General features: G+C 44.9%; 1 protein-coding gene across 1 annotated transcript in view; it reads right to left on the minus strand.

Annotated features, from left to right (window-relative positions):
* Positions 1 to 10,878: 10,878 nt before the first annotated feature.
* The window catches only part of LOC119657594 (cuticle protein 16.5), a 50,960-nt gene continuing 46,551 nt past the window's right edge, over positions 10,879 to 15,287 (minus strand). Inside the window, exons 5-6 of the mRNA XM_038064577.1 lie at positions 11,197 to 11,353; positions 10,879 to 11,078 (exon numbers count right to left, since the gene is read on the minus strand). Coding sequence (XP_037920505.1) covers positions 11,012 to 11,078; positions 11,197 to 11,353 — 224 coding nt within the window. The 3' untranslated portion in view covers positions 10,879 to 11,011. The remainder of the gene's footprint in view (positions 11,079 to 11,196; positions 11,354 to 15,287) is intronic.

The following is a 15,287-nucleotide window of genomic DNA, read 5'->3' on the forward strand; positions in this document are numbered from 1 at the left end:
TCGTAGTGGATGATTCCCCTTCAATCCCACCAAGCACACAGCAAAACCTTCCTGGCCATCAATCCGGGCTTGGCGATGGTTTGGGCCGGCTCGCCGCGCTTTGGCCATGATCTTTTTCGCTTGAGGTTACCGTACGTGATCCACTTTTCACCACTAGTCACCATCCGCTTCGGAAATGGGTCGAATTCGTTCCGTTTCAGCAGTACATCGCAGGCGTTGATTTGGCCCATGAGATTTTTTTGCGATAGTTGGTGTCGCACCCAAACATCCAGCTTTTTTTGGAATTCAATCTTCGCCAAGTGGTTCCAAATGGTTTTATCGTCTATACCCAGTTCCTGGTGTATCGACCGAGTGCTCACATGCCGGCCTATTTGGAGTACGGGGTGTATCTTCGACATCCACTGCATCAGAACGAAATCGATCAAACCATCGCTGTGCTGTGCAAATCGTTACAGTATCGGGCTCATAAACTTCACAAATTTTTTCGGCCGCTTTTGTTGCATTTTTACCTCTCAGGTAGTAAAAACGTAAAATATGACGAATTTCTTACTTGGTGGACTCCATCTTTCACGCGCTATAACTTGAGACTACAACGTACGATCATAACACCATCAAAGAGACACTTGTAGCGCAGATTGTCGTCTTCAAATCGAAGTATAGTATGACCCGATGCGATAAGTACAACACAAAATATGTTTAAGTGTCGCCATCTATTGACAAAATACGACATTTCTTTTTCACCAATCCAATACATATCCAAATGTAATATTATTTAGACATACATACATGGGATTGTTTCGATGTTATGATCTTTCGCCAATGGTCAACGCCATTGTCGAATTTTTCACTTTATGACCAAAGCAGCAACGAAAACAATTATTCATCATCAAGGTCTGCCTTAATAAGGAATTCCAGACATCCCGGTTTGGCGCCGAGGTCCACCAATTCGATATCTCTAAAAGCTGTCTGGCGTCCTGACCTACGCCATCGCTCCATCTTAGGCAGGGTCTGCCTCGTCTTCTTTTTCTACCATAGACATTGCCCTTATAGACTTTCCGGGCTGGATCATCCTCATCAACACGGATTAAGTGACACGCCTACCGCAACTTATTGAGCGGGATTTTATCCACAACCGGACGGTCATGGTATCGCTCATAGATTTCGTCGTTATGTAGGCTACGGAATCGTCCATCCTCATGTAGGGGGCCAAAAATTATTCGGAGGATTTAGGGAATAGTAAAAAGAAACACATACCTGAGTTAAATCAAGGTAATAATCTCGGGCGAGTGCAAGGCTGACCACATGGCCTCCTGTAGAGTATTATAATCCTGTAGTATACCGTTACGTCTGGAATGAATATGAGTATTCCATACTGAAATGTGAATACTAAAGATCCTCGGTGAATGGCACTGAAATTCGACTCGTATTAGGTGATGATCAAAGTTAGAACAGTGTGCGGACATCCAGAATGTTTGCATTCGTCTTCAAAATACATCCGGTTCAATGATTGGCGTTTTGGTATTGCCTAAGCCTTTTTGTGAGTGACTCCACCTGGAAAGTACAAAAGCCTCGAAGTAGTTCGTTCTACCTGGTCTGCACCAGATTTCAACTGAAGAATTTGCTCATCCTCCACTTCCGCAATCATTCCCGACATTTGGAGCAGTTCCACCAGTCAGCGCAACTGAAGTCTAGGAAGCAATAAGATGAATGAAATCGGGGAAAACTACAGGACCTGACGACATTGCATGTGATCTCTGAAAAGAGAAGAGCTAGGACCAAACGCTGTGGCTCAGTGAATTCTTTAACAGGGTTATTCTGGAAGGAAGAACATCATCTGACTGACAAGAAAGTGGCACTGTTCCAATTTGGAAAAAGAAAGGTAGTCCCGCAGAATGTTCAAATTACGTCCGATCCGGTTACTTTCTCATACCATCAAGATTTTTGAACGTATTCTTGACAACCGTATTCACGAAATCGTTGAAATAACCGTGAATCAAGCCGGATTTGTCAAAAATTGCGGAACTACTGACGTGTGCTGCCTGGTTACTCATGGAGAAATACCGTGAGAAGCGTCGCCCTCTTTACATTGCGTTTTTGGATCTAGAAAAAACGTGTGACTGTCTGTCACACGAACTTATCTGGTATACTTTACGACAACAGTTAATGCCAGGAGAACTCGTGCGCTGGGTTCAATTGCTCTACCACGATCGAAGTAAAGTTCGAAGTATGGCGGGTGTATCAAAACTGCTTCGTGTCTCTGTTGGTGTTCATCAAGGAAACGCCATCTCACCACTCCTCTTTGTTCTTGTTATGGACACTGTCACACGGGACATCCAACGTCCAGCGCCCCGGCTTTATGCAGATGATTTTTTCCTAGCATCTAATAACAAAAATGATCTCGAGCAACTTCTCGAAAAATGGAATGATCGCCTCATACAACACGGTCTCAGATTGAATCTAAACAAAACCTAATCGACGTATCAACGAACGTCTCAAATCTAAAGTTTACAGCAATGTGGTCCGTCCTGTCGGTCTGTATGGTTCTGAGTGTTGGCCGACTATAAAAGACAATGAACGGCGTCTTGCGGTAATGGAGACGAAGATGTCGCGTTGGACTAGTGACGTGACACGTTTTGATCGCATCCGAAATGACGATATCCGCGATCGTTATGGGGTTGCATCGATTGTGCACAAATTGCGAGAGAGGCGTCTTCGATGGTATGATCACGCAATTCGCGCTAACGAGAATTCACTTGTCAAGATTGGTCTGAACATCGAAATCAGTAGTAAACGACTAAAAGGCTGGTCGAAAGAACGGTGGCTTGATACGCTGGATGGGGATTTAAAAGCCTTGAGATTGCACTCAGATCAGGCATTCGATAGAGCCAAATGGTGAAATCGATCACTACAGTACACTGTAGGAGGCAATGTTGTCAGCATTGCGCTTGCCCGAGATTATTACCTTGATTTGACTCAGGTACTCATTCACAGTTGAGTTGACTGGTATCCGACATTCAACGGTGTGTGGCCAAGTGGCTGCGAGCACGTGGCAGCGAGCGTAGCTGTTTATGGGTTGCCACATGGGGTGGAGAAACACATACAAGAAAACCATCCAGGCGCAATTGACACATCAATATATGGATTATAAGGGCCACGGGCCAATTAAATATCTTGCCCTTGCCCCACGAATGCGCAACGATATTTCATATGCCTAGGCGGTTGACTTGCTCCTCCTATGTTTAGTCATCTTGGTGTATCTGTAGACCCAAAGAACCTATGATCTACTGTCCGCGATTTTGCTCAGAAAAAAGATACATAAAAAATACTCTGAAAGTCAACATAAGTTGGCACGCACCAATGTCCGTAATAAAAACGACCCAGGCGAGGCTTGGCAAGAGGGAGCAGGTAGGGAAAGTGCTAGGAGTGGAAGACAGGATTGCTTGAAGTATAGTTCCTCTTGCAGATTCATAATTTGCAGCAGTTCGGCGGGAAGGAAGAAGGATAACGTGGGTGTGATTTCAGTGGATCGGAGTCTCGCACACTGCTGCAACTTGCTGATATCTATATATTTGTTAAAGCTGCTATAGTTCCCTAATCAAAACCCCAGAATTCAACAAGTTCATTATAATACTCGCCGGATTATTATGCCCTTGAGTGGTTTCTTATTGAATTGCAAGTTCACTATAATGTAATCCACGGGTTCGATACTACTCCATACAATACAGAAGAAGCTTGCTGATACAAGAGATATACTCATCCATCATTCCATAATTGGCTTCAATATTTGAGATAGCACCTTCCGCATAATTTTTCTTTTATCGACCAAGAATTGCTGATAACCAATCTAGCTTGATTTTCTGGTACTTTTCCCTAGAAATTGAAGGTTACTTGGACTGGCATGGCATCCCCCAATTCTTAAACGGAAACATTTCATATACTATCAGCCAGAAATTCTGCTGAAATACTTTAAGGAATTTCGTATATTTCTTTGAACTCTAGGTAAACGTTTTGGCAGCTTCAGATTTTTTAAGAAAGGAGTGTAATGAGGGGATGATGAAATTGGAAGGGAATCGAATTTGGTGACCAGGCAGGCTTTTACCGTAGAGTATTTCCAATACGAGAAAGAAGTATATTCCCCAGAAATTTTGGATGTCTTTCCTGGTATTCTGAAACCGTTATAATTGAATGGAGTAGTAAATCACCTTTGAATTATTTGTGATTGTCTGCTTAAACTTGCGGCATATCCTTTATGTACATCTGTACATACAGATGTACGCACGGCAGAATTCGATCTTTAATTCTCGCATTTCGCTCTCATTCGATTTTCAGAAAGGAGGACAGAACCCCAACAATACGAAAAATAAAATCGACACCGCCTCCTTGTGAAATTGAATAGAAGTCCTTGCTGAAATTGCCCCTATTATGATGTGTTGTACGTTCGAATGTGTTTCGCATTTATAGATAATTTATATGAACTGACAGCGACGTTAATTTTCTGGCAGCCCCAAAGCTGCTGTATTACGTTTGTATCCTCCTCTCCAGCTTATCCCTTGGAGAAAATCGAAACACTACCAGCTGTCGACATGCCCTCGTTGTACTATAGTGGGAGTTTTAAATGATTCCACACTTATATCACCTGTTTTGTTCCTTCGTAAGTATGTCTCGGTAAGTGGCTTCCAAGGTTTCATTATCCCTGGGATACAGATATTCGGGAATTAAATAATGGAATAGAAACAATATATTTTCGTTTGGACTGGGGAGTTGTATAATAGATATGTTGGCCCTTGGCAATTCGATCGTTGCTGGGTCATTGATTCGAATTTTATATTGTTGCTGAACAAGGAGCGCTTAAATATGTAGATACTCGAGACCTACTTAGAGCATGATTGGATGCTTCCTCCAAATCTCAGATAATATAATCAGATAAGTATTAGAACACGTTTTCCTAATCTCTCCTTCAAAAGCGTATGAAAGTCTATTTCATAGCTAGGAAGCCTGCCCTATATTGGAGGTCAGATTCCATAGGCAAGTTAATATACAAAAGAACGAAGTAGCTGTTGTTAGCATTATTATATACATGAATATACATACATTGAAGTTTTTAAGGACTGTTTTATTCCGATATTGCTTTCGGAGCAATGATTTTCCCTGAGCGATAAAGATCCTTTCTAAAACGCCGGAAGCATAAATGATAAGGGAAAGTTCTCTAATAACTAGTGAAATTTATATTCCGTGCAAAAGGGAGGATCCATTGGAGTAAAATTCTATAATATATTTTATGCACTGATTTGAATTTCATTTTAAGTTATATAGTTTATAATATCTATCGGCGTTTAATTTTTCCCAAACAATATTAAATTACAGACATCACTGAGATGGATCTTCTCCTCCTTTAATTTTTGCCCCTTTCAGTTCATCTCGTGTAGATAGAGTTCCCCACTTTTCTGGGTTACAGGTTGCGCCCCGATAGGGCCGAGAAGTTAGATAGCCAGCCTTGCAAGAAGAAATGGCGAGCTGGCGAAGACACTCGAAGATTTTAAAAATCAAATGTCAATGTTGATAGAGAACAAGTCGGGAAATCGGAAGCTGGATGTTTCAGGTACGAAAGGTTTTGTGTATTTCTTTTATAAAGACATTTGATTGTAATACATTGCATTATCCCATTAGTTCATAGCGCGTAATATATGCATTTATTAAGTCAGAATATCCTCATTCAGGTGATATTGACATTCAAAGCCTTGAATTTGCAAAGAAGTCACAACTTTGACCTATTATAACTTTGTTAGTAATAGTGCGCCTTCCACCAAAACTGGTAGGACCATGCTCTATAGTATATCTTGCATTGGTGCAATTTCGTGCTGCTAGAATGAACTTAGGGGGGATTGCAGCCAATTACTAAAAATTATAGTAATATACCATTATTATTAACTTTATTTGAAACGATATCGATATGGAAGGTATTTCGGAGCCTAGGTACCATATAGTGGCTGTCTCTTGATTTTTTTTCAGATTTTTGGCTTGAATAGTTTCTGAGAATGGGTCCGTTAAAGGAATGATCATTTTCGATCCTCTGCGCCTTTTCAAGAAATGTCAAAAATAATATCGGCTTCGGAAAATACTGACCGAAACCTTTCATTTGATACCCCACATGACTATATTTGATGAAAAAAAAATTACATCCTCCTTTTGCATGTGTGGAGAACCCCCCCTTAAATTCGACATAGAATTATGTACCTCACTGTATACGTGAGCGTTCATAATTCCCACCTTTTCACCAAATTTGGTGTGAATCCCTGCAACTGTCTCCGAGAAAAATGGGTGTGACGGGCAGACAGACAGACAAAGACAGAAGATCTCATGTTTGAGCTGAAAAAATCCAGCTTGGGGAAAACTGATGGCTTCCGAACTCAGGTTAAGAACTCACTTATGGAGAATGTCACAGTACGGACCCAAAAACATGAGGTCTATATACAGTGCAAGGATGTTGATGAAGTGACATCCAAAGGAGAAATTTGCACTGTCTTGATGGAACTGTTCAAGTTGGAGGAACTTGCTGAAGAGTCCATTGTGAGTTTGCGGAAAGCCTATGGCAATACTCAAACGGCCACATTGCGATTGGCAGTGGACGCTGCGCAGTAGTTATTGGCGGCCGGGAAGGTTCGAATCGGATGGGTTTTTTGTCGCCTGAGAGAGCAGATCTCTTTAAAGAGGTACTTCAAACGCCTAATGTTTGGACACTTCGCGAAGGCATGCATGAGCGGCATCGATCGGTCCGATCGATGTCGAAGGTGTGGGGAGAAAGGACATATTGCCAAGGAGTGCAATATAGACCCCAAATGCATTTTGTGCGAAGGAGGACGGGAGGGGAGGGACGGGATAACCGGCATATTGCCGGAAGTGGTAAATACCCGGAATTTAACTTCAATGAAAAATGAGATTTATTCAAATAAACCTCAATCATTGTAGGGTCGCTCAAGATTTACTCGCGCAGACAATCTACGAATCCTAGGTGGAAATTGCCATCATTAGCGAACTCTATAGAAACCGTCACGGTGGGGTATGGGTTACACATTCGACTGGTGGAGTAGCGATATGGGCATGTGGTCGACAAAAATACAATGTACTGGGGGTCAGACATACAGCGGCTTTGTGTGGGCGAAAATAAACGGGGCATATGTGTACAGCTGTTACGCCCCACAAAATGTGATACTGTCCGAATTCGAGGAAATGCTTGATAGTCTTGTTCTCGACGCAAGGGGTCGTAGTCCAAGGGTGATTGCTGGTGACTTCAATGCTTGGGCCCGTGAGTGGGTAGCAGAGAGACAAATTCAAGGGGCCGCAGTCTATTAGACGCTTTCGCACAGTTGGACATCATTCTGGCCAGCGAAGGATATGTAAACACCTTTCAGAAAGAGGGGTCTGCCTCTATCGTAGACCTAACTTTTGTCAGCCTAACGCTGGCACGTCGTATATCCTGGTGCGTTAGCAATGACTACACCCACAGCGATAACCAAGCAATCTTCTTTGGGATATGGGTGAAGTCACCGGGCAGAGACCATCATGCCTGAAACCGAGAAAGATGTCAAGCGGTCTGCTAAAGCTCTGGATGACCAGACCTTCATAGAGGCGTGGTTGGACCAACCTAATAAAGCAGGCGCCTCTACGGAAAGAGTTGCCTATGCGGCCCGATGCATCGCCAAAGCGTGGGACGTGTCCATGCATAGGAGGTCCTCATTCCCCAGCAGAAGGCCAAACTACTGGTGGAATACTGAACTGGCCAGTCTTCGATCAGCTGTTACCGAGCCAGAAGAGCGGCTCAGAGTGCCGTAGGTAGAATCGATCAAGGCCAAAAAGAGCGCGCTTATAAGTGTATTCAGATAGCTGAGTGGTTAGAGCACAAGGCTATCATACGGAAGGTCGCGGTTCGAATCTTACTGGTGACAGTGGGATTTGTATTGTGATTTGACGTCGGATACCAGTCGACTCAACTGTGAGTGAGTACCTGAGTTAAATCAGGGTAATAATCTCGGGCGAGCGCAATGCTGACCATATTGCCTCCTACAGTGTACTGTACTGTACCGTTACGGTCTCGAAAAGTGCTCTAACACACTTCAAGGCCCTGATCCAATATGGATTGTTGCGCCAACGATTATGATTATTATTATAAGGAAGCCCGTCTCAAGTTCGGCGTCCAACGGAGCTTTAAGGAGGTCTGTTCGGAAGCGGACGTAAACCCGTGGGAGAGCGCCTATAGAATCGTGATGGGGCGATTCAGAGGCCGATCATCTCCGCAAATCACGTGCCTTTCACTCTTGTTAAAAAATATCCAGGGGCTATTCCCTCAGTAAGAGGGGGGCACAGACAGTTTCCAGCGACCTCCGAATGTGACGGCAATATCACCAATCGCCAGTGACGAGCTGCTGGAGATCTGCGCTAGGATAGCTCCGGGTCTGGATGGCGTTCCGAATAGTTCCCTTAAACTTGCCGTGAAATCCAGACCAGACATGTTCGCTGAGTTGTCCGAAGCGTGCATGTCCGAGGGGATATTTCCTGCATCATGGAAACGACAGAAGTTGGTGCTATTGCCTAATGCTGGCAAACCTCCAGGTGAGCCAACCCTCTATAGACCTATTTGTCTTTTGGGCACTGTGGGCAAAATGCTAGAGCGAGTAATTTATAATAGATTACTCCCTGTTTTTGAGACCCAGGGAGGTCTCACAGATCGGCAGTTTGGATTCCGTACAGCCAGATCAACGATTGATGCCATCAAAATGGCTACTTGCTTGGCCGAAGATGCAATCCACGGAAGGGGTAGTACTAGCAAATATTGCACAGTAGTAACCCTGGATGTGAGAAATGCATTCAATTCGGCCACTTGGAACCTAATACGGGAATCTCTGGCGAAGATTGGTATTGCCGCTTATCTTGCAGCTATTGTCAACAGCTATTTACAAGAACGGAGGCTTTGGTATAACACCGATAACGGAATTCAGGAGTGCGTTATCTTCACGGGTGTCCCATAGGGCTCCGTACGGTGCCTACTGCTGTGAAACATCATGTACAATGATATACTTAATCTTCCGCTTCCGGAGGAAGCCACGGTGGTGGACTACGCCGACGATATAGCGGTGGTTGTGGAGCCAAGGCACCTCGAAGATGCTGAGTTATACTGCTGTTAAAGGATGGCTAGAGAGTTCTGATCTGACAGTTGCGGAGGAAAAAAGGGAAGCGGTCTTCACCTTGAGAAGGCCATCGCATGCTTCCAGTTTGCTTATTGCTAGGGTAGTGAATTCGAACCTGTTCTATGCAGTTCCAGTTTGGGGAAGGGCATTGCAGGTTATATTGAACGCTAACACACTGAGTGCAGTCTATAGAAGAACAGCCCTAAGTGTGTGCTCTGCATTCACGACTGTCTTAGATGATGCAGCATTCGTCATCTTAGAAATAATGCCCATTGACATCTTGGCAGACGGGGTGGCGAGTATATACAATGCGAAATTTATCTCTCCTTAATCGCAGAAGAAGAACACCGAAAGGGAGAGATCTTTAAATAGATTGCAAGGGCGTTGGGAACACTCGAGAGAGGGTCGGTGGACACATAGGCTCATCCCTGCCATCAAGGAGTGGCTGGAGAGACGGCACGGCGTGATCACGATCTTACCCAGGTTCTCACGGGTCCTGGAGGGTATCGCCAGTACATGTTCCGGTTAAAACTAGATACCTCACCCAATTGTCCAAATTACAATGGAGTCCTTGACGAACCAGAGCTCGTATTCTTTCACTATCCAAGATTTGTGAAAGAAGGGAAGAACCTAGAGGAGACTCTAGGAGAGGTGCTCATACCAGAAAATCTGGTGCGAAGAATGTTGGCATGGAAGACTGGGATGCGATCCACCCCAAACTGCGAAAATGCGGAGGAGACTCCGTCCCGTAATGGAATAACTTATGGTGGTTCCACGGGGCTTGGGGGGAGTTGAAGGTGGTTTTAATGGGTAAGAATTCCACACACCGGTGTGTCCAAGCCAGTGTCTTTTAAAGATTTCCAACTCCTCAAAAAAAGAACAGACAGACAAACAGCCGGACAGGCACTCAGACAGTTAATCGATTTTAATAAGGTTTTGTTTTACACACCGGGGGGACCGGCAAATTTGTAAGAATTAGCCGGAAATCCGAGTAATTGTACGAATTCTCGGGATTCCACTGCATTAACCTAGCTTTTGGTAGTGAACAAGGGTATTGAGCTTACCTCGATTTAGGTACGACGATTCACTATATAAGTGCCCGAAAGTTGCAATGAATGCAGAACTCATTTTGTTTTGATCACAGAAATTAGCACTTTGACAGGCTGAATTGGAAGCTATAATCGGGGCATAGTTAACACCCGAAAATGTCAGGGAGCATATGCTGAGTTGTAGTGAAACAAATCCTAAAAGCCCATAAACATTCATTCATTTTAATAGCCTTCCGCTGTCAAGGATCTAAGTGACTCTTTTATAGTATTTCATTTAAAAAAATCGCAAACACGTAATTGATAAAAAGCCTTGAATTATGAGTTATTTTTCAGCTTCCCCCTTTAGCAGAGCCTAAGGAATATAAATGCTCAAACACCTCGAACCTGTTGCTGGTATTCGCGTAGCCGGGCTTTTAATTTATCGAGCCGCAAACCTTTTTGCAAAATTATCTTCATTACGAAATTCCTAGATTCGCCTTCAGGCTCCATCGGCATAAAGTTCGCCATTCATTCATTAAACGAAAATAGATTTCCCAGTTTTAATTATCCCAGATTCCACAGTAATTAGCTATGATCAACTGGTAATTGATTTCACCTTTAGATTGCTTGCCTGCAAGTTGATACCAGCGATAATAAAACAAGCCACATTTTATATTAACCGCGATAGTTTATTGAGTTTATAATACAAAAGGATTCTTAGAACTAATATTTATGGAAAATGTACACGTTTAGCGTGGGTGAATTCTACACAACTCCTGGTTTCCTCCTCCTTACACAATCCTAGTAAGCATAATGTGCACCATGGCCAACAAATGATGTATGCACGAGTGGAGCGGCGACGGCAGCTCTTTAACAATGAAAAATATTTGAATTCAGACCGCGGAAGTTGGAATGAAAATAAATATTTGTGCAGAATATATTTTGAATGTAAAGAATAAAACAATTCGAAAAAGTTTCCCTCTTACTTGACGGCGTAGGGAGCAGCGTAGTGGGCGGCGGCAAGTGGAGCTGCATAATGAGCAGCTGGAGCAGCAAAGGCAGCTCTGTAACCATATCCGTGCCCGTAGCCCAAAGAAAGTCCATGTCCATATGCCAATCCTCCGTGACCGTACAAAGCTCCACCTGAAAATATAATTTGAATTGGTCATACACAATTTCAAGGATTCGTCTTCGGCCGAGGCTTTCTTATTCTGAAGGCTTTTAATGGATAAATAAGATAACAATTTTTACGGAAATGTAAGACGATTTCAATAACTTAAGTTAGAAGCATATCATATCCCTCCTAGTCCTGAGCAAGACCATATGGTATTAGCCAGGATATTTGATTTCCATGAACGATTAGGCTTTCGGAATTTGCTAAAAGGGCTCCAGAATATGAACCGTCTGAATATCTTTCTATGATTTCCAGCTATTATTCAATGGTTCACAGATATTCAGGCATTTCTTCCCAGGAGTGCGTTGTAATCCAATTCATTTATAGACGTTGTGTAATAGACAATACATTCCTGCAACTAATCTCCTTATTGGACAATTATTGTACACTCCCCTGCCTATATTATCATCATCAACGGCGCAACAACCGGTATCCGGTCTAGGCCTGCCTTAATAAGGAACTCCAGACATCCCGGTTTTGCGCCGCGGTCCACCAATTCGATATCCCTAAAAGCTGTCTGGCCTCCTGACCTACGCCATCGTTCAATCTTAGGCAGGGTTTACCTCGTCTTCTTTTTCTACCATAGATATTGTCCTTATAGACTTTCCGAGCTGGATCACCCTCAGCCATACGGATTAAGTGACCTACTCACCACAACCTATTGAGGCGGATTTTATCCACAACCTGACGGGTCATGGTATAAGCTCATAGTTTTCCTTGTTATGTACGCTACGGAATCGTCCATCCTCATGTAGTGGGCCAAAAATTCTTCGAAGGATTCTTCTCTCCTGGAGAAGGACAAACTCGTCCATTTCCTGCGCCTTCACAACCCCGGGATTCCCATGGGCGACTGGGTTGTTATTAAGGAGGAGGAACCTCAGATAAACAGCCAGCCCGTACTACTCCGCATAAACGAGGAGTGCCTGGAGGCACTGAAAAAGGCCGATTATAAAGTGTGGGTCGGAGTCAGGAATGCCAAAGTAAAAGTGTTCCGCTCTGCAAAACCGGACGACGACCTTGACCCAATCGACGCCGTCAACGAGCTGTTGGAGGAGATGACGATCGACCGGCCGACGGGGGCTGAGAAACCCCCACGCAAGCAGATCATGCTGAGGGTGACGCTGATAAATCTGCAGCACTCGAAGTGCGCCCCGGCTAATCTGCTTGTCTTCCTCTTAGAGGAAGATATCGACATCGCATTAATACAGGAGCTCTGGGTCGGAAGCGGCCGAACCATCAAAGAGCTCCAAAGCAAATATTTTAATTTATTCCACAGCACAGGAGACGCTGATCAGGCTAAACCTAGAGCATGTATTTTTGCGAGGAAGAGTCTGCACGCTTTCCTGTGCTCGGACCTGAGTTCCAGTGACCTAGTTGTGGTCAAGCTGGAGCAGGTGGGGGCAGAGAACGTGTATATTTCCTCGGCTTACATGGCTCACGACCGATCAGCTCCGCCAGAAGAACTACAACACCTGACGAACACCATAACAGCAAAGAAAGCCAACCTGCTGATAGGCTGCGACGCGAATGCAAGGCATACACTTTGGGGCAGCTCCGAAATCAACGAAAGAGGTGAGTCATTCTTTGATTTTATTATTACTTCAAATCTATCGGTGTGTAACAGGGCCAGTACACCAACCTTCCATTTCCCCTGCTTGGAGAACTGTGACGGTTGGGAGGAGATCCTTGATATCACCCTAATAACCGACAATGGGATTCTTAAAGTGGAGGACTGGAGAGTGTCTGACCAGAGATCCTTCTCTGACCAGCAGCAGGATAGGGTTGTGCCGTGGCTTGTTGAGATTTACCGGAGCTGCACCACTTTAGGATACGTACCGCAGTCCTGGAGGCGCGCACGAGTGGTTTTCATACCGAAAGCGGGCAGGCGCGGTCATGAGTCCGCGAAGGACTTTCGGCCAATCAGCCTGACCTCTTTCGTGCTGAAGACCCTAGAACGCGTTCTGGACATTCACTTAAGGATGACTATGGAGAGAACGCCTTTCTCTAAGTCCCAGCATGCCTACCTCAAAGGAAAATCCACAGAAACCGCCCTCCACGAGGTTATTGGGACGGTTGAGCGATCGCCGCAGTACAAACAGTATACCCTTGCTGCCTTCTTGAATATAGAAGGAGCTTTCAACAACGTCAGTACCAACGCCATCAAGGAAGCCTTGACCGGTATTGGATTGGAGGGGTATCTCACGCATTGGATTATCCATGCTGAGTACCAGGATAATCCAGTCCGATTTGGGAGGCAACCACTTGACCAGAGCTGTGAACAGAGGCACGCCCCAGGGTGGTGCCATCTCACCGGTGCTCTGGTTAATAGTAATGGACAAAATTTTAAGTACATTTTACAGCAGCGGGGTGAAGGTGCTGGCGTATGCCGATGACTTGGTGATATTAGTTAGTTAGTTTAGTTAAATGGGGGGAGCCGGAGCTCCGAGCACTCAGGCCATTATTAGGCCCATTGTACTATCCCCGTAAGTTGCCTATTCAATGGCTTCCCGCCTACGGTGTTCGCAGGCTTTAGCGAATCTGAGAACATTCTCAAGAGGCAGAGAGTGTGCAGATTCTTCATTGAAGAAAACCTTGCCAAGGTGTCTTCGTCCGAGATCTGAGGATGCCGGGCAGCTGCATAAAAAGTGCAGGGCAGTTTCCTCCTCCTCCTCACATTGGCTGCACACAGCCGAAACCACTACCCCAATCTTTTCCATATGATAGTTTAAGGGGCAGTGTCCCGTCAAAAGCCCTACTAGGGTTTTCATGTCCCACTTCTTAAGGGACAACAAAAATGCCGCTCTAGTGGCCCTAGGCTCCTTCAAAAGGATTTTCGCTTGCCGGCAAGAGTCCAAATTTCTCCACTCGGTTGCGTGAATCCTTGCAATTTCACCTTTCAGAGCAGACTTGACAGTAGATGGTCGGATTCCAAGAGCTGGTTCTGGGCCCACCATTGTGGATCCAGACCCTCGGCGAGCCAGTCTATCAGCCCCCTCATTACCGGCGATGTTAGAGTGCCCCGGCACCCACATTAGGAATGTTTCGTTCAGTCGGCCAAGTTTCAGCAGCACCTGATGACAACTCCACACCAACTGGCTTGATATGTTGTTGCCATCTAGTGCTGATAATGCCGCCCGACTGCCGGAACAGATTCGAATGGTACGACCCCTCCATTTTTGTCGCAGACATTCTTCTGCTGCCAATGAAATGGCATATATCTCCGCCTGGAATATGCTCGTCATTTTTCCGAGGGGTCGGGCCAGTTCTATAATCGGTTTCTCCGAGAACACGCCTGCACCCGATCCATCCTCCGTAACTGACCCGTCGGTGAAGATTATTAGGTCTGTAATCTGAAAAGACTCATGGCCACTTGTCGACCATTCTTCTCTTTCGGTGATTACGACAGTGTATGTCTTTTCAAAGACGAATCTGGAAACCATATGATCGGTCGGCATCAGGGCTACCAGATGTTTTTCAAGGAATTTTCATATAGACGCATGCCCGTTGGATTGGCCGCCTATATGCGTCGTTGGCTGCTTTCCGTTTCACCTCCAAGTGGATGGGGGGTAAATTTAGGATGGCTTCAAGTGCTGCAGTCGGCGTAGTACTCATTGCTCCAGTAATACTTAGGCAACCAAGTCTCTGAATCTGCGTTAGCTTGGAGTCGAAATGTACTCCTAAGTACTTGACTGTTTGTGCCAGCTGGATTTCCGCCCCTGCTAAGGTGGGTAGCGTATAGCTGCCCCACCTGACGTTCTTAGTGAACATAACTAGTCCAGTCTTCCTAGCGTTCACCATGAGTCCATTGCGGAGGCACCAGCTGTGGATTACATGCAGAGTTGCATTCAAGCGGTCACATACTGTGTCCGCAAACTTGCCGGTAATTATTACGGCTAGGTCGTT

This window comes from Hermetia illucens, chromosome 5 (assembly GCF_905115235.1).
Source record: "Hermetia illucens chromosome 5, iHerIll2.2.curated.20191125, whole genome shotgun sequence".
Taxonomy (NCBI): domain Eukaryota; kingdom Metazoa; phylum Arthropoda; class Insecta; order Diptera; family Stratiomyidae; genus Hermetia; species Hermetia illucens.